At 40.2% G+C, this 26,633-nt stretch overlaps 1 protein-coding gene across 3 annotated transcripts in view; it reads left to right on the plus strand.

The window, feature by feature from the left end:
- Positions 1 to 1,483: 1,483 nt before the first annotated feature.
- The window catches only part of PPP2R3B (protein phosphatase 2 regulatory subunit B''beta), a 50,583-nt gene continuing 25,433 nt past the window's right edge, over positions 1,484 to 26,633 (plus strand). Inside the window, exons 1-2 of one of the 3 annotated variants that reach the window (XM_010394169.4) lie at positions 1,484 to 1,513; positions 2,920 to 3,287. In XM_010394169.4, coding sequence (XP_010392471.1) covers positions 2,940 to 3,287 — 348 coding nt within the window. In that variant the 5' untranslated portion in view covers positions 1,484 to 1,513; positions 2,920 to 2,939. Of the gene's footprint in view, positions 1,534 to 2,919; positions 3,288 to 20,597; positions 21,068 to 26,633 lie in introns of those variants that run through there. The other 2 variants (XM_010394170.4, XM_010394171.4) reach the window with 2 other exon arrangements.

The raw sequence follows: 26,633 nt of genomic DNA on the forward strand, positions 1-26,633 counted from the left end.
AAAGAACTATATGGGCCAATGGTCAACCACCTAAACCCCACTGGCAAGTGCACCTGGGGAGCCTCACAGGGGTGCTCGTGAAGGCTGACAACCACAAATTCCCAGTGTATGTTTTCTACTGCAAAAAAGAGGCTGCAAACAGATTGGCACACATCATTCTCTTAGTAAGGGGATTATCCTTCTATTTGTTACTGCTTCCACCTCCTCTTTCATCCTGACATTTGCAATCCTGTAACACTAGTGGTAACCACAGCCACTGTGTAGAAAGAGCATTTAGTGTTCTCCTTTTAACAGCATTTAGCAGCTGGAACCAGCTCACTTTCACAGAATCACAGAATGGGTAAATTGTGTGGAAGGGATTACAGTGGGTCATCTCACCCAACCTCCCTGCGTAGGCAGGGTCGTCCTAGAGCACATGGCATAAGAGTGCAATCCACATGGTTCTTGTATATCTCCAATGAGGGAGACTCCACAACCTCTCTGGGCAATCTGTTCCAGTGTGTGTGGTCACCCACACAGTAAAGATGTTCTTCCTTATATTCAGGTGGAGCTTCCTGTGCATCAGTTTCTTCCCCTCTTGCTTCATGTCTTAGTTGTTGGTACCTCTGAGAAGAGTCTGGACTCATCCTCTCAGCACCCCCTGTTTAGATAATTATACACATTAATAAGGTGCCCTCCTAGTCATGTCTTCTCGAGGCTGAACAGTCCCCGTTCCCTCTGCCTTTCCTCTTAAGAGAGATGCTCCAGTCACCTTACCCTCTTTGTCACCCTCTGCTGGACCCTCTCCAGCAGCTTCACGTCTCTTGTGCTCACCAGCCCAGAACTGGACACTCCAGATGTGACCTCACCAGGGCAGAGTAGAGGGGCAGGATCGCCTCCCTCGACCTGCTGCTGCTCTTCCTAATGCATCCCAGGACAGCACTGGCTATCTTGGCCCCAATGCTGGCTCATGGACAGCTTGTGGTCCAAGGACCCCCTGGTCCTTCTCCGTAGAGCTGCTCCCAGGTAGGTCAGCCCCCAGCCTGTGCTGGTGCCCAGGGTTATTCCTGCCCAGGTGCAGGACCCTGCATTTGCCTTTGTTGAATTTCAGACAGTTCTCTGACCCTCTCTCCAACCTGCCGAGGGCCGTCTGAAGGGCTGCACAGCCCTCTGGGGTATCGGCCACTCCTCCCGGCTTTGTGTCATCAGCAAACTTGTTGAGGAGATACTCTGCCCCTTCAACACTTTGCCAGCTCCTCTCAGAGAACCAGTCAGTGGGGAGCAGCCTGTGAGACGCCGGGGCCTTGTCAGAGCTCTAAGTCGGGCCCAGGTGGCGGCGGCGGCGGCACAGCGGAGGCTCGGGCAGCGTGGCAGCGGCCCGTCGCCATGGCGACCGGCGTCCGCGTCCCGCGGGGCGGAAGGGAGGAGCTCTCGCGAGATGGCGGCGGGCGGGCCGGGCCGGGCCGGGCCGGAAGGAGGCGCGCATTTGAAGGCGGCGGCGGCGGCGGGAAGGGGCGGTGGCGGAGCGGGGCCGGTGAGCGCGTCTCTCCCGCGGTGCGGAGCCGCGTCGTTTCTGAGCTGCTTCTGTGGGGCGAAGCGCGGCGCCCGCCCGAAGGGAGCGAGCCTATAGCGGCGGTGCCGGCTCCCCGTGCCCGGGGCGGTGCCGGGCTGGCCCTTCCCCAGGACCGTTTCTTTCCAGGCGAATGGCGCTTGAGGCTGGCTGGGCACGGCCGCCAGCGCCGTGAAAGTGTTGAGCTGAAAAAAGTAGGGAAAGGAGGTGGTCTTCAGTTTCAGAACGGACTAACTGCACTGCGAAGTTACAGCGATTTGGAAAGTTTTAAGTGGTGCAGTGTTAAAAGGCTTCTAGTTCTGCCGTGGGACGAGGATGGGCTTTAGGTTTTAATAGGATGTTCGTTTGCTAGGTATTACTCGTTTCCAAATTGAGGTGCTTGTCTTAAGGCTTTTCAGCCAAGTATTTGCCTATGGAATCATTTAGGTTAGAAGAGACATTTAAGAGCGAGAATCCTCTATTTTTTATCATATGCTTCATGCATATAGATCAAATCCTGCGAAGGGCTTTAAAAAAACACAAACATGAGGAAGCATAGGTTTTATTTGAATTGTATCAAATCATGAAGTAATTGGATGCCGAAAATCTTGATAGTAACTTGAGTTCTGTTCTCAGTGTTTCATTCCAGTCCTCTGTCTCTCTAATACAAAAAAAAAAAAAAAAAAAACCCTGTTTGTTTCAGGTGAATAACTGAACCTGAAATCATACTGTCCCAATTCTTGAGTTACATTGGTTTGGTAAAACTGAAAAAGTGAATGTCAAGTATAACATTTTAACATGTTTTAAAATATCAAATGACAGGGCTTTGGGAATCACTCACATGGGGGGATGCAAGATTTTAAATCCGTAGCACAACCTCAGAATGAAAATGGAGCATTCAGTCTTAGTTCTAAATCTCTTGACTGAAAAACTTCTTATTAAATCTTATTTCTTCTATCACCAGGGCTTAGCATAAACTGCTTAGACATTTAGTTCTTAGCATGTTCAATTATAAGTATTTTCAAGTCTTATTCATCTTAATACATGTGTTTTTAACACTTATTCATAGACGATACTTGTAATATTTGTTAGCTATCTCTTTGAGAAAGCCCAAGTGCAATTTCTTTTTCTCCAGTCTCCATCATTTACACAATATGCTTTTAAAAGAAGTTATCCATTGTTTAGAAGAAGGTATTGGAATTGACTCTGGTTTATGGCTTACACTTGTAAAATGTTGTTGAAGTCGCATGTTAAAATATAACTCCCAACTCATGTTGGTATCTTGAGGGAATAAATATCAATACTTTGTTAAATAATGCCTGTGAAACACTGAAAGTCGAGTGGAATATTTATATGATTGTCAAATCTTTACTTTGAATTTGACCCAACAGAATAGGGAAACTGGAAGAGAATGTCACCTGGAAAAGTTCTGCAACCTGCAGTGAAAATGAAGGTGGATGAACTCTTCTTGTGCTGGTTGAGTCAGCCTGCTACTCGGCTAACACTAAAGGACTGCTTGAGAAGAATCAAGAATAAGGAGAAAACAGAGTTTGGTAACGCAGATTCACGAAACAGTAAAAATGAGAGTTTCAACAGTAAAAATTCCAATTCCAAGCAGTGTATATTAGGAGATACCAGATTGCCTTTGATGTCTTTCAGTCCTCCTCAACTTTCTACTACTCTTCCATCGGCAACTCCAGCTAGGTCAACGAACACTTCTAATGTTAGAGCAACACGTCGATCCTCAGGGACCAAAGAAGTAAGTTTGTTATTAGATTTATTTGTTTAAATGGAAATGAATTTTGTGTTTGTGGTATTGGTGAATTATGTAAGTAAGTATTTCCCCCAGAGGAGGTATCAGGAGTGGAGTGAAGCAGCAGCACTGAACATATCAATGTTTGTGTGTCGTTAATATCAGTGGATAGGTGGCCTAAGCTTCCATAAGATTATCTTGGCTCCTTGCCATCTAATTGGGGATGAATTTAAGTCCTTGTGTTTGTGTTCCTTTTATAACATACTGCCTTGACTGCAAATATTCCTTTGTCTAATGATACCAGGCACTGTTGTTAGTACAAGACTCAAATTTGGCTCCACTGCATCTGCATATTAACAAACTAATTGTTTTGGTACTGCATGGTACATTCAGCACTTCCTTCCTAATGGGGTCTTCATTTATAACAGACAATGCCCTCTATGCAAGGATAGCAACCCTGCCCCCAACCTGAAATATTCTTTTTAAGCTTGCAATTCAACTCAATCTAGTCTCTAGCTCTTTTTGTAAATTGTAATAACAAAACTGGATAGAAAATATTGTGGTGACAGACAAAAGTAAGCATTGCTTTTGTATGATCAACAGCCATAGAATTATAGAATGGTTTGGACTGCAAGGGGCCTTCAAGACCATCTAGTTCCAATCCCTCTGCCATGGACAGGGACACCTTCCACTAGACCAGGTTGCTCAAAACCCCATCCAACCTAGCTTTGAACACTCCCAGGGGTGGGAGAGGCACAGCTTATCTGGGCAACCTCTTTCAGTGTCTCACCACCCCCATAGTAAAGAATTTGAATAATTTCTTCCTAATATTTGATCTAAACCTACCCTTTCCATTTAAAGCCATTCCCCCTTGTCCTGTCACTACATGCCCCTGTACCAAGTCCCTCTCCAGCTCTCTTGTTGGCCCCCTTTAATTACTGGAAGGCTGCTGTTAAGTTCTCCCCAGAGCCTCCTCTTCTCCAGGTAGAACAACCCCAACTCTCAGCCTGTCTTCTTTGGCAAGGCACTTCAGCCCTCTGATCATCTCTGTGGCCTTCCTCTGGACTTGCTCCAGCAGGTCTACGTCCTTCTTATGCTGAGGACCCCAGAGCTGGGCACAGCACTCCAGCTGGGGTCTCACCAGAGCAGAGTCGGAGGGCAGAATCACCAACCTTGCCCTGCTGGCTGCACTGATTTTGATTCAGCTCAGGACACAGTTGGCTTTCTGGGCTGTGAGTGCACATTGCTGGGTCATGTTGAGCTTTTCATCCAGCAACATCCCCAAGACCTCCACCTCCGGGCTGCTCTCAATCCATTCTCCGCCCAGCCTGTATTTGTGCATGGGATTTCCTTGTCCCAGATGCAGTTCCACTTGGAACAAGGCTTCCACTTGGCCTTGTTGAACTTCAGGAGATTCATAAGGACTTCAAAGAGTTACTATGCTGTTTGTGCTATAGGACTATAAATTCATATATTTTAAAAATACTGGAAAATTGTAAGAGGTTGTAACTCCCAGTCACTCTGCATACTTTGGTATCTAACTTATTACAGTGGACAAACCTGGTATCCCAGAGAAACCTCAGTTTGGTAAGGGTAGAGAGGATAAAGCTGAGGATGTGTAAGAGTATAAATTAATTTTTGTTTGTTGTTGATATGCATTGAGTGTATAGACTTATCCTTCAACCCACAAGAGTAACAGCATGACTACTGTTTTGCGCTTAAACGTTTAATCTGAAGTGATCTCTTGGTTTCATAAATACTAATTTTCAAATCTAGTTTGACAACTTCTTAGCTCCAAAATGTCACATGTCCAGTCTAGTGTTTGTCTAGATTGATTTTACAATAATGGGGACTTGTATTTATGTATAATCACCAGCCAGACAGCAGGGCATGACAATTGATTTACTTTTGTTGTTGTTGTTCACACTGTTATATTTCCTGTTCTAGTGAAATGCAGAAAGTCAGTCAGCAGATGCTCAGTTTATTCTTGTATCAGATAAAAGCAAGCAGAGGAAGAGTTTTCATTAAAACCCACTGTTATTTGCTATACTTGATCGCTAACTTGTGTACTGTATTTTCGTGTGTCTTGGTTGATTGCTTTAGGTAAATCTCGTAAAGAAGAACTAGAAGAGACTAATGAAGAGTAACATTCTTGACTTAATTGGAATTGTTTGTATAGTGCTGAGAGAGAACCTAGAGGAGTTAGGTTGTTGGTTGCTTGAGAAGGTTGGGGAAAGGGAATTTCTAAGCAATGAGAAATTTATTTATGGCTTTACTATTCAGCTGAACTGAAGCTTCATCCAAAAGTTTCTTAATCTCTAAGTGTAAATTGCATTTGCAGCTGGCATCAGCTCTTAAATATCACCAAGATCTGCATGTTCTGCCATGACAGTGTATTTTCTTTTTCTTCCACAATGTACCCCCCTTTCTTCCACAAACTACCTCATGCAGTGTCAAAACTAATGCATGTGCTGTTGTGCATCTTACTATGTTTCTCAGATCAAGCCACAATGGTTTTACCTACCTCATATGAGTTTTAAGTAAGTTAGAGGCTCTCATCTTGTTTCTATATATGGGAGAAAATGTTTCAGATACTGGACCTATAGTACAAGCTAATACAGATTAAATTCTAAATAGCAGTCCTCGAAAATGGTAGAAGTTAATGTGCTTAGCTCTGTGCGCATGAGGGTGTTATTAGGAAAAGGCTTTTACATCCAGCCATAGAACTGGAGAATTCTTTCTTTTTGGACTACATATGTCAACTTAAGCATCTTACTAAACCTTTTCTTATTGTGCACTGGAAGGCTCATAGGGCAGCATACAAACATTTAACTTATTTTGGCATGGTACATTTTCAGTATCACTGAGCTAAATCACTACATTTGATTATGGGTAAGGTTGCTGTATGCCTTTTCCTGTTTCTTAAAACATTCCTGCAACATTTTTGGAGGACACCAAACAAAAAAGCTGATAACATTAAACTACCATCCTCAAGTAATTACCAGGAAGTAAATATCAATGTGTAGGAAAACAACATTTTCATGCTACAGGTTTCTGTACTTATTAGCAGAACATGCTCGTCTGAAAGGGAAGCACTCTTAATTAGAATTTAATTAGATATTTAATCTTTGATACTTTAAACAGTAGCATATGAGCAAAATAAGTTTGTGTGCTGATGGCAACCATTAAACAGCATTAGGAGTACTGTAGCTGTCAGCTATTGTATTCAAGGGGGTCTTTTCTTTTTTCCAGAGATTAGCTTGTAATTGAAGCCTGCGGCTTATACTTCTATCCAAAATTCAGAAGTTGCCATGTATTTTGCTGAAACACTAATGTTTTGTCAGAGGAGAATTTGCTGTCTTTCAAGATAGTTGAAACCCTCCCCTGATTAGCAAGTCAAAAAAGTACTTTCTCCAATAATGAAAGAACCTACATAGTCTTTATGGAATTTTTTCATCTGGACAGGTCACTTAAAGCCATGTTAAGACTAAACTGTTGACTTAATCCACAGCACATTTTAAAATCTAATCAGAACTCTACCATGAAAATTCATCTTACTGCAAATGAAAACAAAATAATAACTGCACTTTTACTGCAAATGAAAACAAAATAATGTTTGCTTAGGAATTGTTTTTTTCCTTTAGGGAAGGTATTTTGCTTCCCTTGCATGGTGTCATTCACAGTGAGGTGGATATCTGATTGTACCCATTGTATAAACATAATTGCAGAGTTCTGGTCACTGTTGTTATGTGATGTGAAGTGCTTGCTAGCATTTGGTATTCTGCAAGTAGGCCTGTGATTTGTATGCACTAAATACTTCAAAAAACAGAAATTTAGAGACATAAAAAAATTTCAACATTCAAGTCTCAAATATTTTCTGAGTGTATTGAAGAAATTCTGGACCTGTAACTTTCAAACTTGAAGAATAGCTGTAGTAGATTTCTTCTAACCCTTATCACTGCTGAACACAGATTTAACAGTTTTTCTGGGACTCTAGTTTATCCTAAACACATGGGGTATACACAATTGTACACTGTTCATCACATTGTCAAAAACTGCCGGTCCTCAAGGCCTAAAAGGTGCCACAGGCAAGATGTTTAATCCTAACCCAGCTGGTGTGCAAAGCATCTGGGGAAAAAAATCACAGAATTCCCTATGGGCATTTTGTGGGGTGGTGGTGCAGAGAGAATGTGATACAATCAGAAATACTTCAAAGTTATTTTCCGTTTCTCTGCAGGGTCAACCTTTGATATAAAGGTACTTTTTGGAGTGGTTTCACTGTTCCTCCTTGTTATCCTGTGACAATTAAAGCTCATTTCCTCCTATTTCTAAAACCTGAACATTTTTTACTGCTTTAATACGTATCTGCTTAGCTTTTTTTTCCTCAATAATGTTCTTGCCAAGTTTTTGTAAGCAGTTACTTGATTTAAACATAGTAGTACTGCTGCGATCCATTTTAGTTTAAAGGGAGGCTAGAATGAAACCTTTTAACATTGACTGAAGTCTGAGTAACACTTAATAGGTGCTTTTTGAAACAAATTAATTCTGAGGGCTTGAGATAAAGGGTAGCTGGGCTGATACCATCATCTTATTAGGTGTCTGCTCTGAATTGCTACCCTGTACACTTTCATACCAGAAGCACTGTTAACACCAGAGCCTGGGTTATGTGAGCTGTGTTAGCATTGCACTGCACACCAGGCTGCGCTGTGTGGACTGAGTGTGGTCTAACACAGGCACCCCCTAACTCTATATTATGCAAAGATAGTGTTAGTAGTGCCATGTCCTATCACTAAGTGGGGAGGATGGTGGGCATGGCTTTCAGCTCAAGCCCGTGACTTAAAGGGAGACTGTAAATAACCTGGTATCAAACTGATGTACTTTTACAGCGATAACAGGGTACTATGAGAGATGTCAGCATTAGTGTGATCTCAATAAAGCTCCTTCTATGGTGCCAACAAAGGAAGGGCAGCCAAAAGTTCATATTAAGGTCTGGAAGAGTGCAGCTATAGGTGCTCCTATAAAATCATTATTAGTTTTGAGTGGGGTGAAATAATAGTAGGCAGCATAAGCAGCACTGGTAGTATGTTGTGTTATTCATCTTAAGTTTTGCTGTACTGAATAGCTTGGAATAGAAGAACCATTATCCTGAATAGAGGACTAGCTGTTCTTTTTATTTATAATTGAGAAACTGAAAGTTATTCACTGTTGTAGGGTTTTGATAGTACTCTTTATTCTAACTGTATCTTGTTATCCTGGCATATAAATGTTACTTTTGTTAGCAGTTGTATTGATTTTGTTTACACTTTGTGCTTTATTAAAAGAGATAGTGAACTTTTGTCCTCCTTCAAAGCTGCAGTTGCATTTGTGTCCTACTGGAAGCTCATATTTTTTATATGCTGCATCCAGTCTTAAGAGTTTTTGGTATTTCTAGTACTGAGAAATGGAATTCAGAATTGTGTGGCTTTCTTCAAGTTTGAAGTTCACCTGAGTCCTGACACAGGACAATTAAAATTAATTCAATTTTGAATTATGACATTTATTAATCACAGTCACTCCTTTGTGAGTAACTGATGCTTAAAAGCAAACCAAAAAAACTTCAAAGCTATATAAGATCATTACTTACTTCCAGTTGCTTCTCTGTCCAGCCTTTTAAAACATGTAGACTTAATTATAGCTTTTACATCAGTCATTTAAACAGTGCATTCTTTTAACAGGTGTTCAATCTGTGAGGAAATGAGCTATTGATATAGAGGAGATAGCCTTCTCTCTTTTTTTGCATTCAGTGATGCTTGAGAACCTGTGTTATATTTTTTGAGAACCTCGTCATATGCCTTGCATTTACTCTGTCGGCAAGAAATAAACTTGAGGCCAAAAGTATGTATGGGCTTACTTCAGTACAAAACCATAAATGCAGCTCATCCAGTGAACTACTTTGTCCACTGTTGGACCTAGTCAATGGCTGCACAGGATTTGTCAGCAAGCCATGTTATGAGAAAAATCTATTAAATGCCCAAAGTCAGTGTACTACTGAAAATGGATGACTCCCATCCAAAGGAGAGTTAGGGATGGATAGTCCTACTTTGTTATTCTGTTCAGCTCACAAATGCATTGTCTTCTTGTTCTCTTCTCATGCAGAGCAGTTAAAAATGGAAAGTTGCTAGCAAGAAATTCATTTCAGGATCTTTCAGTATAGCAAAGGCCAGGTATGGACTATCTAGTTTAGAAATAATTCTTGATAGCATTAAATAATGGTGAGAGTCTAGTCATGAAAAAAGAACTCAGCATTTCAGGGTTTTTTGGTTTGATTTGGTTTTGCTTGCTTTCTTAGTCTAGCAAAGAATTGCTGCTTTCATTTGTCTTCTACTAATTATGTTTATGTAATTTCTTCTTTGTATTTCCTGCCTCATAGTAGCTGTGTTTTAGCAAGCATTGTTAGCTGATTGACTTTTTGTATATCTTCCTGAACGATTTGTTTTTACTAATGCCTTCTTTCCACTTTAAACCTCTGGAATATATCTTTAATACTACCTTAGTCATGCTGCTACGTGTTTTTTCTATATTGAAAAGGTGCTACCTTGCCTTAATTATCTTCTCTTAACTGCTGTGTTCTGCCCCTCACTATTAAGTTACTTTTGTAAAGGGTTGCACTAGTTGCATAACAACCCTTTACATTGGCTGATTTGGAGATAGAACAGTTTTCTTTCCACAGTTAACCCAGGAGCCACTCTTAATTTCTGCACCATCACAGGCTGAGGGATGCAATTGGGTTTCATGCTGTTTGGCTATTCAGCCTTGTTTAAACTTCTTCCAAAAGCCAGACAGGCTTTCTGTCATCTTGGTTCATGTGTTACTGGATTGAAGACTAGACTCCAGCAACTAAAAGTTTTATATGGCTGAAAATTATTTTCTTGGAGGCCTCCTGTAATGCTGGGATGCTTTTTCCAAAGGTTTGAGGTCACTTCCACATCATCTCTTAAGACTTTAATATACTGTTGGTATATGCTTCTGACAAGAAATTCTGGTTTGCTAGGCAAATACTTATGGGTTTTTTTTAAAGTATTCTAAAGGTTGTATTTCCTCTACATTACCCAGAATACTGTGTTACTTGTTTTGTGTTACTCTTGTGTATGTTCAGATCTCTGTTAAAAGTGGTAAAACTCTTTGGCCACAGTCCCTTGAGTCTGATCCATTCATAGTGTGTATCTTTAGCTTTGGAAGGAAGCTCTGAGCATGCATCTTCCCCTCTGTTTGTTTATCTAGCTAATAATAAACTGCCAGGATACTTGAACAGCTTCATGGCTGGCATCCAGCGCTTCACCCAGTAAAGGATTTTGCCTTATCTTTCACTGGGGAGAATTCAGATTTAAAATAAATGTAACATTATACTTGAACACTTCAAGTTCAGTCTGGATGAAAGCTGACTTTCCCCTTTCCCTGTGTTAGTTCATGACTGAAAAGATTAAAACAGATCTTAGGGGATTCTTGACCACATTGCTTTATAAATGCTCAATCTCTAAATGTGGCAATACAAACTCCTTTTCCATTTAGATGGTGAAAATGATGTGATTAGTAGCTGCCAGTGTACTTAAGTTTACTCAGTTGCACAGAGATTGTTCATGTATTGCAACCTACAAACAACAAATATTCTGCATCCAGGTATGGAAACAACCACTAGGTTGGAAGCCGTAGTGCTAAAACAGTAGTAGTCTAACAATGGGGTTCACTGAACACCTACCTTGGGCAATGAAGTAATTAAGATTTTATTATGACAAAGGAATGCAGAATATTCAAAATACTGAACCTGGTTTGCTGGTTAAATTATGATGGATTCTGAGTTCCGTTTGAATAAAGGGGGGAAGTACACAACTCTTTCCAAAGTGGAGTTCAGAGCACTTCTTTGTTACTGAGGCTCCTCCAGCAGGTTCAGGAGCTCCAGGCCTTTTAGCTTCCAGACTCGCACTTCAGTTTTAGGTTAGCTCTCCATATGACAGTCCACCATCTTAATGACATAATACAGCCACATCAAATAGGACTGAGTGTAGCAACAAATGGGAGTGCATCATCTGGTTGAAAAGGATGAAAATAAAAGCAATTTAGGTGAGAAGATACCTTTCCTTACCTCAAGTAAGGCCTACTCTGCCTAATCTGAAACACAATCTGCCTTGCAATACAACCTTCCTGACCTTCCAGATTTTGGTCTGGAACAGTTATCTGTTGCCACAGCAGAATTCCTCTCCTACTCTAACACCTCAGTCCTTCATCTCAAGTTCCAGGCATGCTGCTTGTGTACTGCATGCCCAGTTTTCTGCTGACTTCCCTGTGGCCAAGGTTTATCCCAGGTTAGTTGATTTAGTCTTCCTGAAGGACAGTGAGTGACAGCCAGATTTGCTCAATGCAGTTGGATAGTCTGGTCATGCCAACCACAACATGTCTGACTCTTGCCTTGTCAATTCCTTTCTTGTTTTCCCACTTCCGAAAGAAATAAATATCTTCATAACAAGTTGCAATAAAGAAGCAGGAGGCGGGGACAGGACTGGATACTAAATTAAAACCAAGAAAGCAGGTGTTTTATCATCATTTACTTTCGAGCAGTGTGAGATAAACTAAAAAAGGATCCAATTAAGACAAATCATGTTTCACTAGTACTTTTTCATAGTTTCTTTTTCTTAATTGAACAAGGATATTTACTGTGGGGTTTTAATATAGTGTTATGTTACAGAATGGCTATGAATGGATAAATAGGGCTAAAGATTATATGGGAGTAAAATAGTGACATCCAGTAAAAGAAATCCCTTAGTGGTGAAAAAGTTGTTTTGGGCTGTGTACATCTTTGTGTAATCAGGAAGATGGCCTTATTTCATTTATGAGGGATGAAAACTGAGTAGGATTGGCCAGATCTTTCTTTTTTGTTGTTAGTAACTAAACTTGTGCATGACAAAGTACAGATAATAATGTTATAAACATATATTATAGTATTGGCTTCTCGCAAAGTATTAAAGTAGATATTATATAATGTTAGAAATGCTTTTTGCTGTGTGGATGTAGTTTTCTCTCGTTTTAGCAAGAATGTTAGCAAGTGTGAGCAAGTAAGATAACCTCCAATCGAGCAGAGGATGAGGCCCAAGGAGCTGCTAATCAACACTTTGTCCAGGGAACAAAAGGGCCCAAAGGCTACTCCTCCCGGAGAACGGGTGGCCAGGAGGGTCCGAGAGCCGCTATCACCGCTCTGCCCGGGGGGCAAAGAGGCCAAAGCTGCAATCAGCCCTGACTGTCTGGAGAATTAAGAGATCCACCCTACCATCGACTCTTTCCTGGCGGGCCCAACCCCAAGAATCAAAAGAAATAAAACTACACGGCCGAAGACTACGCATGCTCTAAAAAGGCAGACCCAAGGAGTGGCCGTGCAGATCAATTCCTAGAAAAGTTTTAATATGAATAGAGAACAGACAGTAAAAATGGTATAAAAAGGACTCACCTCGGGCATCAGGCGTGCTCTTGGCAAAGCGCCAAGGCACCCGGCCGTTATCCCTTTGCTTTATTTTATGTGTCTCTTATTGTCTTTATATTAAACTCTTTAAATTCTAACAGGAGAGTGAACCTCGTTTTTCACAATTGGGGCCTCGCCCGGGATCTACACCTCGCCTCTGAAAAGCGTGGGAGGATTCAAGAAGCAAAGGGTAAGGCGCCCCCTGCCCAAATTGGCAGGACCTTGCTTAGCATCCTCTGGCGCGGTTGGTGGCAGCAGGGCAACACCCGGAGGACAAGAAAGACACAAAAATAAAGCAAATAAAAGAGAGAGCTCTCGACAAAAATCCCACAGACACTGGAAAAGCAACAGGACTGGTAAGTATTGTCCAAACAAAAAGGGGGTGGTTACGGGAGATGAGTGTGTGTGAATGAGACGCGGACTGGTTGCCCCAGATCTGCGAAGCGAGTGTGGCAGTCTCTGAGTGCTGCGGTTCCGTCTTGTTCGCGAGAACAGCGGCCAGCGAGGAGACGAAGCGAGAGATAAGAGGAGTGAAAGAATCTCCCGGGGGTGACTGGGACGGGTCCCCAGGGAAGGGGTTGCAAAGTGGGAGCTACACCCCCCATATGCTGGGTTGAGGAAAACTCCAAGACCACCCAGGGTCTAAAAGTACCCCAAGAGAAGTTGGGGTTGGATGCTAGCAGTGCTGGGCTGAGGAAAACTCCAAGAGCACCCAGGATCTAAAAGTACCCCAAGAGGAGTTGGGGTTGGATGCTAACAGTGCTGGGTTGAGGGAAATCCAAGAGCACCCAGAATCCTAGGATTATTTCATACCCATGGTGGATACTAACAAGTGACTTGAAAGAGGTACCTTATTATTCTGTTGTGAGTAAGAATGAGTGAGTGAACAAATATCAAAAAGGAGTGAATGTGTGAATGAAAGACTGTGTAATTAGAAGTTAACTTTGTTTTTGGGGAGGCGGGCTGTAATAAATTTTTTTTTGTTTTTTGTACTGTGAAAGAGTAGGTAGTACATTACAGCAGTGAAGATTGGTGTTTTAAAGAAATGAATTAGTATTTCAAAGGGGGGGGGATAAATTGGTATTTTGAGTAAGTTGGAATAGAGAACTGGAAAAATGGGACCACTACCTAGTAAAATAAGTTCAAGAGTGCCAGAGGAGATACCCCAAGACAGTCCCCTTGGGGTCAAACTCGCGAACTGAGAAACTGATCCTTCCACAAAAGGAAAAGATAAAGTAAAAATGATTCAATTCTGCATGAAAGAGTGGGTAAAAAAGGAAATCAGATCTGATCATGTGTACTGGCCAAAATGTGGGTCTGATGAGGCATGGATTTGCCAGGCTCTAAATTTTCTTGGGGAAAAGGGACTAAGGGCATCAAAAAGGAAATTACAGTTTGTGGAATCAGAAGTAAAATATCTTGGCCACCTGATAAGCAAAGGTAGCCGAAAACTAAGTCCTGAAAGAATTACAGGGATTTTATCCCTCCCTCCTCCCTCTTCAAAAAAGGAGGTTAGGAGACTGCTGGGGCTACTGGGATATTGCAGACTATGGATTGAGGATATACACAAGCAGTAAAATTTTTATATGAAAAATTAACAGGGGGAGACAATATACAATGGACCAAAATGATGATAATAAATTAGAAAAACTGAAGTTGAAACTAGCCTCGGTACCAGCCCTAAGCTTACCCTCACTAGAAAAACCCTTTCATTTATATGTGAATGCAGAAAATGGAGTAGCTCATGGTGTATTAGTCCAGGAATGGGGAGGGGTGAGAAGACCAATAGCTTATTTATCTAAACTATTGGACCCAGTAAGCCGTGGCTGGCCAGTATGCATTCAAGCCATAGCAGCTACTGCTATTTTGGTGGAGGAGAGCCGTAAGCTCACCTTTGGAAGTAAACTGATTGTATACACACCCCATGCGTCCGAAATGTGCTAAATCAAAAAGCTGAAAAATGGTTAACAGACTCCAGGATACTAAAATATGAAGCAATTCTGATTGACAGTAATGATCTAACTATAGAAACAAGCAAAAGCCTCAATCCGGCCCAATTCCTGTATGGAGAACCAAAAGATGACCTGGCACATGATTGCTTGAAATTATTCAATACCAAACAAAAGTTCGGAAGATCTAGAAACAAGCCCTCTTAGAAGGGGAAAGAATATATGTGGATGGTTCATCCAGATGCTTGCAAGGAAAAAGAATGTCAGGATATGCCTTAGTCGATGGGATAAATATGCAGACCATCGAAAAAGGAAAACTACCTTCAAATTGGTCGCGCAATCTTGTGAATTATACGCTCTAAAAGAGCACTGGAGCATTTAGCACACAAAAAGGGGACCATCTATACTGATTCAAAGTATGCCTTTGGGTAATACATACCTTTGGAAAGATCTGGGAAGAAAGGGGTTTACTAAATTCAAAGGGGAAGGAACTGATACATGAAGGCCTGATTTCAGAAGTGTTGAGGCATTAAAATTGCCTGAAGAAATAGCTGTAGTGCATATCAAAGGACACCAAAAAGGGATGACCCCAGAAATAAGAGGGAATAATCTAGCAGACCAAGAAGCCAAAGATGCAGCAGAAAATGGGACTAAACGAATTATGTTAATCCTGACCCCAGAAAGGGGAGAATTGGAAATCCCCAAATTTAGTAAAAAGAAGAAAAGAATTATTTAAGATAGGGGGAGAACAAGATCAATCTGGAAAATGGAAACTCCCTGATGGGAGACAGTTACTTAATAAGCCACTCACTAAGAGAATATTAGAAGATATGCATCAAAAAACTCATTGGGGCACTCAAGCTTTGTGTGATCATTTTCTGAGAAATTATGGGTGTATTGGAATCTTTGGGGTAGCAAAACAAATAACTGGGAACTGTATAACTTGCCAAAGAGTGAATAGGAAAATAATGAGAAAAACAACATTAGGAGGCCGCGAGTTAGCTCTGCGACCATTCCAAAGTATCCAAGTAGATTTCACTGAACTTCCTCAAGTACAAGATGGAAGTTCCTAGTAATAGTAGACCATCTAACTCATTGGGTAGAAGCAGTTCCTGCTACTAGAGCTACAGCTAACATAGTATGCAAAACCCTTCTGGAACAAATTATTCCCAGATATGAATGGTTAATAAAATAGACTCAGATCGAGGAACACATTTTACATCCAAAGTCTTACAACAAATAACTCAAGCCTTGGGGATAAAATGGGAATTACATACCCCTGGCACCCACAAAGTTCAGGCCGAGTAGAAAGAATGAACCAGACTTTGAAAAAACTTTAACAAAATTAATGATTGAAACTCAAATGTCATGGGTAAATGCTTACCTTTGGCTCTGTTGAGAGTCCGAACACAGCCCAGGTCAGACCTGGGAGTATCTCCTTATGAGATGATGTTCGATTACCCTTCCTTACCACTCAACATGAAACAGCCACTTATGAAGTGGAGAAGCAAGTGTCAAAAATATGTCACCACAATTGCCAGAACACTTGAAAATTTGAGGCTGAAAGGAATGATCCCTCAAACCACAACTTTAGAGTTCAAAATTCATAATATCCACCAGGGAATGGGTACTGTAAAAACATGGAAAGAACAATCTTTGACTCCACAATGGGAGGGTCCTTTTCAGGTACTGCTGACGACTGAGGCCGCAATCCGGACCAAGGAACGAGGGTGGATCCATGCCAGCAGAATCAAAGGACCTGTAAAAGAACCTGAAGAGTGGACTGTAATATCCAAACCAGGTGACACCAAATTGATTCTTAAACGGAGGCCAGTGGCAACGAACTAGAACAATCTAAATAATCCAAGGGATATGCAAAGAATCACACCTAACTGAGAAGTAAAAGCCAAATTTATATCAGTGACCCCTGGACAAATTCTGGGACATCTTGGAGAAGAATATTCTCACTTCAAACAGGAAGGGTTGGGACTGTATCAAACAGGGAACTCTCATATTCTGATTCTAGCCTGTGATTTGTATTGAGAAGGGGGAGAATCACAACTTCCATCAGTGCCACATCATATACCCTGTTTGAATCATTCTAATACGGGGCATGCCAGCCAGGTCAAATATAAGTAATTAATCTGGAGGGAAACTGGCATTTCACATCATCGACACCCTAGTTGTAAAAGGTGTCAAGCACAAAATCAACCCCCTTATCCAGACAAAATCATAAGCAACAAAAGCAATAACTTTGCTCTGCAGATGGGAAATACCAGTGCCTGTTGAATGGGAAATGCCTAAGATACAAACAGTTAAAAAGGGTGCCAAAAGAAATTTGCCTAAAAGCTACAAAGGAAGTGACAAGGAAATAGAGGGCAAGACCGGGTTGGCCACTGTACTCGCCACCAAGAAGATCCAATACACCTGCTATGGGTTGCAACCTCATAGGCAAGGGAGGTGGGCGTATAAGCCATGCCGGACCTCTGTTATTCCTTCTTTTGTCACTTATCCTGGTCCCTTTCGGGACACCGGCAAGACCATGTTACAAATGCTACGAAAGCTCTACATGGAAAGACACCGGGGCTTCTTTCTTATTACTCATACCCATATCAACAGTCACTGTTATGACTCGTCCAAATTAGGTATTTGCATGCATAAAGGGGAAAAATATTAGATTACAGAAAATTTGGGAACAAGTGGAAACAGACTAGGAAGTAATTGTCCAAAAGGAGAAAAATGGATTTGTTTCACAGCTGCCACCAGGGGAACAGTCCAAGATTTGGTAAAAGAACAAGTGGTAAGTAAAAATACAAAGCCAGCACAGCAACCTCGCCCTATATTCACCTCACGCCAGGACCTGTATGCAAAGCTTAAACAATAGTTAAAAGAGGAAAAAACCCCAAGGTTAGGAAAAAACCTGTTTGTGGAATTGGGGGAGAGGACAGGTAAGGAACATAACCAACTGTTGGGTCTGTGGAGGAGCTTTGATGACAGAAGAATGGCCATGGAAAGGTAGCAGCATAGGCCCAGTAGAACTCCTTAAATGGAACCGGACAAATACAAGAGGGGGGAACCGACCTGAGGGGTGGATTTTAAGTTCAACAGTGATAGGGGAAGAATGCCTCTGGCGAACTGGGAAAACTTTCTTAATGAAGTAGGAAACACTCCCTGTAAAAGGTATAAAGTGAGCAACAAAACTTCAACGTGGTGGGTCCCAGAAAAACCAACTTGGTATTGGGCTCAGAAAAAAGGAAAAGGCTATATATATGATAATGAAATTGGACTCTTTCAGTGTAATGACACAAGGAAAAATCCTTATTTTGGAATCCCAGAAATATCCAAATTTTGGGAGAATATAAATCAACAAGGAAGGTGATTATTGAAAGCACCAGATGGCTTATTTTGGATATGTGGGAAAAGGGCATACCCAAGACTCCCTTCACATTGGAAAGGGAGTTGTACATTAGGAATCATTCAACCAGGGTTTTTCCTTTTACCAGAACCAGAGGGAGATCAATTAGGAATACCTGTCTATGAAGACTTCAAAAGAAATAAAAGAGATTTAATTGGAGGATTCCAAAAATGGAAAGATGAGGAATGGCCCCCTGAACGAATATTAGAAACATATGGGCCAGCTACCTGGGCACAAGATGGAAGTTGGGGATATCGAACCCCAATTTACATGCTGAATCGTATCATCAGACTCCAAGCCCTTGTAGAAATCATAACCAATGAAACAGCTGGGCTATGGAATTAATAGTCAGCCAGCAACGCCAAACCAGAGCTGCAATATATCAAAATAGGCTGGCTTTAGACTATTTACTGGCTGAAGAAGGGGTGTGCGGGAAGTTCAATACATCGGATGTTGTTTAAAAATGATGACAATGGGATGCCGTTCTAGATATCGCCAACAATATCAGAAAAATAGCCCATGTACCAGTCCAAAAATGGGAATCAATGATGACTGCTAACTGGTGGGATGGCATATTGGGGAAAGAATGGTGGAAGAAGCTAGGCTTCTTCCTCTTATGTGCTACAGCTGGTCTAAAATTTCTCCCTTGCTTGATCCCCTGCTTTATTCGGCTATTCACCAGCGTAGTTCAAGGCATGCAAGTTGTGGCAATGCCTACAGACCCAAAGTTGGCTATGTCTGGAACAGCACAAAAAATTATGGTATTAAAAAGACAAAGTGATATAAAAGACCCTCTCGAAGAAGCCAAATTGATCTGTGAAAAGAACGAACAGACATTAGAAGCCAAGAAAAAAGAATTATTGCTCAAGCCAAATGATTTATAAAATAGAAAAAGGGGGGATTGTTATAAACATATATTATAGTATTGGCTTCTCGCAAAGTATTAAAGTAGATATTATATAATGTTAGAAATGCTTTTTGCTGTGTGGATGTAGTTTTCTCTCGTTTTAGCAAGAATGTTAGCAAGTGTGAGCAAGTAAGATAACGTCCAAGGGAACAGAGGATGAGGCCCAAGGAGCTGCTAATCAACACTTTGTCCAGGGAACAAAAGGGCCCAAAGGCTACTCCTCCCGGAGAACGGGCGGCCAGGAGGTCCGAGAGCCCTTATCACCGCTCTGCCCGGGGGCAAAGAGGCCAAAGCTGCAATCAGCCCTGACTGTCTGGAGAATTAAGAGATCCACCCTACCATCGACTCTTACCTAGCGGGCCCAACCCCAAGAATCAAAAGAAATAAAACCACAAGGCCGAAGACTACGCATGCTCTAAAAAGGCAACCCAAGGAGTGGCCATGCAGATCAATTCCTAGAAAAGTTTTAATATGAATAGAGAACAGACAGTAAAAATGGTATAAAAAGGACTCACCTCGGCATCAGGCGTGCTCTTGGCAGAGCGCCAAGGCACCCGGCCGTTATCCCTTTGCTTTATTTTATGTGTCTCTTATTGTCTTTATATTAAACTCTTTAAATTCTAACAGGAGAGTGAACCTCGTTTTTCACAATAAATAGCCAACACCGCTATCTTAAGAGAATTTTGGGGTGCTGAGAGTGTTTACAGCTTGGAATAGTAAGAATTGCCGTACTCATAACTGTAGTGGTGATATTTGAAAAAAAAATCCATCAAAATAGCAGCATTGCCTAAAGATTGCTATGATAAAGGTATATTCTTTTAAAATGTGAAAACTCCACTAGTTATAAGTTAATGTACCTAAAACTGTAAAGGAGAAGGAATTGAAGGTCACTTCAATTTTCTGTGAAAATTGAAGTGACCTTATCAGATTTCTGTTTCCATGAAGAATATTGATGTGTACTAAAACCTGGCCTCACCACCCCCATAAAATGTATTTGAGATTCAATACACTGAAAATAGAGTGGTAGCTGAATCTAATACTAGTGAAATGTAACAGGTGTGCAATCTAGTATGTGGATGTTAATGTTTATAAAACTATTTAAGAAAAGAAAGTATCCTGTCAATTTTTTTCAGAGTTTGTGACATCACTGATATTTCTAATGTAACTTTTTGGTAAAACGTGATTTAAAGCAGCATTTCAGCGTGGTAACATTAGCTTCCTTACTGCTATGGCTTTCCATCTTAACTTTTAAATTTTCAGATTCTTGCAACACGGTAACTTAGCTATAGATCAATATAAAAAAAAAAAAAATCTATTTGTGATTGTGATTCTGAAAGTCTGTGTGAAGCTTTTTCTGTCATTGCCTTCATTTTCCCAGTGTAATAGGGTTCCTGTTAAAGGACAAAAGAGTTTTAAAGGAGTTTAATTGCTGTGTAATAAGCCTTATCCTTCGGTGAGGTACTTCTTTGAAGCTAGACAGTGAGTGTTTTGTGACAGAAGGGAAAGCTGAGGAGGATGGGAGGAGGAAGCTAGAAAATAACCACAACTGGCCTCTCTGCATTCCTGTAGGGCTTGCCTTTTTTAAAATTGGAAGCTGCTTTTATAGGTGCTCCTCCAAACATGCTTTTCATTTTCCATACTGTCCCATTTAGACTTTGGAATGCCTGGATGAAAGGGCAGGTCCCCAAAGTGACTTCCTAATCTGTTTTTGCTATTCCAGCCAAGTTCCCTTTAATGTATGGAGCGGGCGAAGCTGAGCTGGCTCTTATAATATCACAGAACTCGGGCGCAGCTGCTGCTTTAAGCGGCACTGTGTGATAATACAACAGCTCTGCTATTTACTGGGACTCAAGTGCCTGGACTGGCACACACAGACGTTATATGAAATCCGAAAGCATGAGGATAAAGGAGATTTCTTTGCGACAAGATCCTGATCTAAGAAAGGAGTTGGCATTGCTAGCTCGAGGATGTGATTTTGTTTTACCTTCTAGATTCAAGAAGAGACTGAAAGCTTTTCAGCAGGTCCAGGTTTGTCTTTCTGTTCTTATACAATTAAGGTATTGTTGTCAATTGTACCTTCACAGCCACTCAAATTGCAGGCAATACATGGAAGCTGTTACTAAACTAGCAGGGTTTTGGTAGTCTGTTCCATATTTGATGATTTCTTCTGTGTTTTAAAAGACTGTGCAGGTAGCTTTGTGCAAAGAAAAGATGAGTTTGCTGAAGCACACAGCACAGCTAAAGTACGATGTTTGCACGGAGTGCAGATGTCTGCACTATATGCAGTGAAAAGTTGGTGCATTTAATGCTATTAGACTTTTAAAGACTGTTTTCCTTAATCTGCATAATTGTGATCTACATACATTTCCCCAAGGGGTTTAATTTACCTTTTACTGGAGCTGGGGACATAAAATATAGTGAAATAGGCTGTAACTTCCCTAGCTCAAACATAATATGGTAAAAGGTGCTTTCATACTTGCATGATGATCCTGAATTCCTTTAGAATGTTTATTTTGGACTTCTTATTTGGATGAGATCAGTTGTTTCTGCTTGGTTCACACGTGCACTTCTGCTGTTTTGTAGTAGCAAGTTAAAGCTTCAATTTTAAAGCATGCTTAAAATTGAGAATAGAAGTATTTGAAACATAAAATAAGAAGGAAAATTACCTATAGAGCAAATGTTCAAAGAGATTTTTTATCTTTTGGAGTGAGAAAGTGTACAACTTTTTTTGAGAAACTGAAATTCGGTATTTCTTTGAACACGCTTTATGACATACAGTGGTATCTGAAAGCATTCACTTTGACCTTACTTCACCCTCACTTCTAATTCATATACCAAAGGTGTGTCAGTGATGGCATGTATGATTTCTTTTTTTTCACCCTTTTTTAATTAAGGAAAGTTTAGCAGTTGAATAAAAATTACATTATCTTAGAATTTCTGGCATTGTTAGTTATTCTAAATATAGCCTGCTACTTAATTTTGAATTCAGTGCACTAGTCTTGAAGGTCACCTTTCAGGTGACCTTCAAGAGAGGGACAGAGACCTATGACAATAAGAATGTGTTAGCCTTCTGTCTTCTATATGATTATTTAATATTTGTTTCAAGTGACCTTTATAAGCAATGTTTATTCCTTTGTGGAAAGCAGAATGCCAATGTTGACTGTGTTGGTTTATGCCATTCAACATAAACGTGAGTGAAAGGATTTTTGAATTGCGTCTTTAGTGCTAAACTGGAGACAGGTAAGAGAACTTCTTGCCTAGACACAGCAAGAAAAGAAAATACTATCTTAATTACCCAAAAGTAGTGGTAGCAGTTAATATTCAGGCACCTCAGAGGAGGAGGCAAGTTTAGTCTAGTCATGGCATCCTGTTGTAAACAAACACAGCTTTCCTTGTGTGGTGCCCCTTAACTTGATCTGTCTTTCATCGAGTGATAGTTGGATTGCTTGTACTTTTACAGGGCCTTTTTATGATGACATAGAAAACATCTCAGTGTAGTGTGGTTAAGCATACTTCCCAGCAACTAACTGCTTTAGAAAACAGCTTGTCTAATCTGTAGGGGTTTTTTCCTGTTTTATGCTGCTGGCTATAAACTTACAGTGCAGACAATGAGCAAATATCTTTCAGTTTTAGCCAGTCTTGTACTTCCTGGGTAAATGGCAACTGTAGAATAATGTATGATAAACGACTTAATTAGATTACAAAATTCTTTGGGCAAAACATAATTAATAGGAATATAAAACCAGAATATGAGGTCTGTCATTGCTCAGTTTGATATAAATTATTTTATCTGAAGTTCCTTTTTTTAGTGGTGGTTTCCTTTGATGTCAAGATTTTAAGACAATCTTTTTGGAACTATCATCAAAAACTAAATATGGGTGCTGGTAACTGTTGGTACAGAAGATGGGTATTCTTTACCTGCCATTTTATGTTAATGTTAATTTCAGCTTATCCTCATAGGTTAGGTGCATTTCAAAGAATAGCTATTCATCAGCTACATAATCATTGAAGAAATTTCATGTTAAAATGAAAGACTGCTTAGAGATTTTTTAGAATAACTTGAAAAAATCTTTATAATTTCAGTTGCTAAGCTTTGTTGCTGTTGGAATTTGCAACCTCCTTTTTGCACTGTATAGGCTTTCAGACACAACAGTTCATGAATACAATGTAAAATTAAAATGCTAAAGTCAAGAAGAAATGGAAGCAAATCTGTTCTTCCATACTTCTGCTACAATCTTGTAATTTTATAACTTGTTAAACAGACGACAGATTCTCTTTAAGAGGTTTGCGCTATTAAAACTGGCATCCTAAAATAAAAAGTTAGTAATGGTGGTGGATAGTGAAATAACTTGTGGCTCAGAATCTGCTCTGTGGCGAGCTGGAATGACTGGGTCTTCTACAGATTCCAGGAATTCTAAGGCAGTGGCTTTTCATAAAGAGCCATGTAAGCAAATAATCTGTGTAGGTAATCCCCTGTGGTTTAAAAGGGGTGGTCATTAGAGCATAGCACATCAGGTTTCTTGAAAATCTTTAAATAGACAACCAGTAGTGAGGTGGGTTGTTCTGGAAAGTGGTGGAATAGGCAGTTCTTCAGTTTTCATTTATTGATGAAAATTGAAAAAACCTGAGCAAAGTAGGGTTTTCTGGAAAGATCTGTTTCTCAAAAGAAAGGTAAAACAATATGTAACAGTTGAAATTTTCTCTATTACTTTGGGGAACTGAATTTCTTAGTAGATATCTCTGCATAAAATGAAGTAAAACTTCAGTCCATCTTATCCTGATGTTGGTTCTAAGACCAAGATTTTTCCTAAGTACTTAGCACCTACAGGATATATTGAACTGGGAATGCAGCACTTGAAGAGTCACTGTGTTCACCTTGCTTGTCAATTTATCTGAAACTTTGGAGGGAGAAGAAACTATAACCTTGTCAAATGTACTGGCAACTTAAAGATGTGAACTGAGAAGCTGATTACCTGCTGATAGCTGAGTACCGTGTTTTGGCCAACATCTGGTGATATCCCTACCTGTTAGAGTTGGAATATAAGCAGCACCATTACCCAGGCTATATGAGGAAAATATATCTGAAGTTTGAAACAAAATTATAACAGCATAAAATACATGTGTGTACAGTGACATGCTTCTATGTTTGTAACTCAGTGCTAGGAAAATGGGTATTTTTTGCTACTTAGAGGCCACATCACCTTACAAAACTTTGGAGTTCTAGCTTTAAAACCAGACTTTTTAAAAAGTCAAATAAATTTGTGCTGAATGTAATGACTTTTAAAAAGGAGCTAAATAAAAAGATGGCCTAAATTTTTAATTAATCCTCTCAATGTCCGTGACAGACTTGTGCTGGCATATTTTTTGATTCTTTTAATGAATTATACCTTTATCTGCTGTGACTACTTGGTGATTCCTTGGTGTAGTTAATATGCGTCACACCTCAGTGTGAAAATGGAGAACTACTCGTTTCATGACCACCTGTTAATGATACTAAATGCTGCTTACACATGCTATTTGTGTCAGCTGTATGAGAACTACTTCTTCAGCTTCTGCAGTGCCTCACGAGATTGCCGAGTGAAGTAACTCTAGACTTTAGTGCCTCTTGATCATTTTTACACTCTTGTTACCAAAAATGCTACAGAAATGCTTGTGGTATGTTCAATACAGCAATGAACACAGAGTCTGTAGGTACTAAAGTGTGCTGAGCTGGTATGTGTTTGTGATGTAGTGCACACAGTGATTCTTTTAGTCATGAAGATAACAGTCTCATTTCTAAGAAAAATTACTTTCAAAAAATTTAGCTGAGGCAGTTGGGTTTACAGCAATAGTCTCAGAAGCAGGTTGTGTAACAATTAGAGGCTTCTGGCACGACAGCTTTCGTGTTAACATCAGTTTTCTAATTTAAGGTAATTTGTAGACCTTTTAACATCACAGGGGGAGGACCCAATATTCATTTTTACATAATATTTTTATATCAGGCATACAAATGCTTTATGAAAGAACACAAGTGCTTGCTGAGAGGGCCAGAGATGGAATACAGATCTCATTCTGGCTGTAGCTAATAGGTACGCTTGCTGATATAATGCCAGTTTTCTAGAGCAGATGCCTACATTGGAAACAGAATGAAAATATATAAGCTGCCTGGTGAGACTTACTAGTTGAGGTTTTCCATAAATGGTTCACTGCTAGTGGATTGCCAGGTTTTAAGCTCTAGTCTCTTAAAAAGAAACTGTAAGCAAACTGGTAGGTGTTTACTGCATCTGTAATGGAGACTCCTGGTTCAAACTTAAAATGTATTGGCTACCTGTGATAGCAACTTCTTTACCTGCTCATGTCTGGTAATATATCTATTTTATAAATTATTATTACAGAAAATGTGTACTGTTTCTGTAGAAGAGCCAATACGGTGCAAGTTTGTTACAGCTTATTTACATGCATGATTTAAGAGTCTAGATGTCAGTTCCCTCTGCAGCTAAGTTTTGTGATGCAGCAGTTCATACACTGAAGAGTTCAGACATACGTTTTTTTCCCTTGAAATAAAAGATTCACTATTCTTTTCTCCATTTTAACTAATGCTACTAATAGTAGATGTTGTATGACTGTTGGTGGTAGTACTTCCTATGCTAGAAAGCCTGAAACAGTCCAGCACATCTTCGTATGAAATGTCCTTCAACTTTTACAGGGAAAGAGGGATAGGAGATTGTTTTTGCAATTGTCCAAATGAGAATTTGTCAGGGCATCAGCAGACAAGCAGTTGACAGAATACTTGCTCCAGCTGTTGACTTTGCAGCTCAGTAGCAAGGCTGAACTTGGTGACATGTTTCTTGTTTGAGAGGATTCTTCTTAAAGTCAATTGCCTCTAGTGATTGAAACTTGTTCTGTTGTAAACATGTAAGGATAAAAAGCTATTGCAGAGTATAAGTGGATGTCTGTCTTAGCTGTATGTGTTACTTTTGATGTTGAACTGATGGCCCTTGTCCTGACAAGGGCTGTGTTCTGTAGACAAATGTTAGAATTGCCTCAGGTGTACCTGTCATTCCCTTGGCTGTGTACAATCAAAATAATCATGTACTAGGAGGAACTTACCAGCTTGTGCCCTGGAAACAGTTGGGGTAACAGAATACACTGGGAAGGAATAGAAGAACTGATATAACCTGTGATCAGAGTATTTTCTAAGGAAGCTGCAACTATATGACAACAGCATATACTAGTGACTAGAATACTTAATTTGACATCATTCATAAACTGTAGCCTATTTGACAGCAACTCACAGGCATTAGCGGTCATACTAGCAGTGACTAATATTTTTCCACTACTTTTGTCTTATCATGAAATGTAGAAGAAATTGTGTTTCACAGGGTAGATTTTTCTGAAGAATCTTGCTTTTTTCCATTTTTAAATTAGAGGGCATGTGAAGGAGATAAAAAATATCTTCACTGGGTAAAAAATATCATCACTGCCAGTGATGATAAATTCTCAGAGGAAGCCTCACTCTAGAAGCCTTTGGTAAATTTTTGTCAGCAAACAAAGCAAGTTACCAGTGGACATGCATGTATGGTGGAAAGGTCTTGTGTTCATGGCTTTGGGAGGC

This window comes from Corvus cornix, chromosome 1 (genome assembly GCF_000738735.6).
Source record: "Corvus cornix cornix isolate S_Up_H32 chromosome 1, ASM73873v5, whole genome shotgun sequence".
NCBI classification, from domain to species: Eukaryota; Metazoa; Chordata; class Aves; order Passeriformes; family Corvidae; genus Corvus; species Corvus cornix.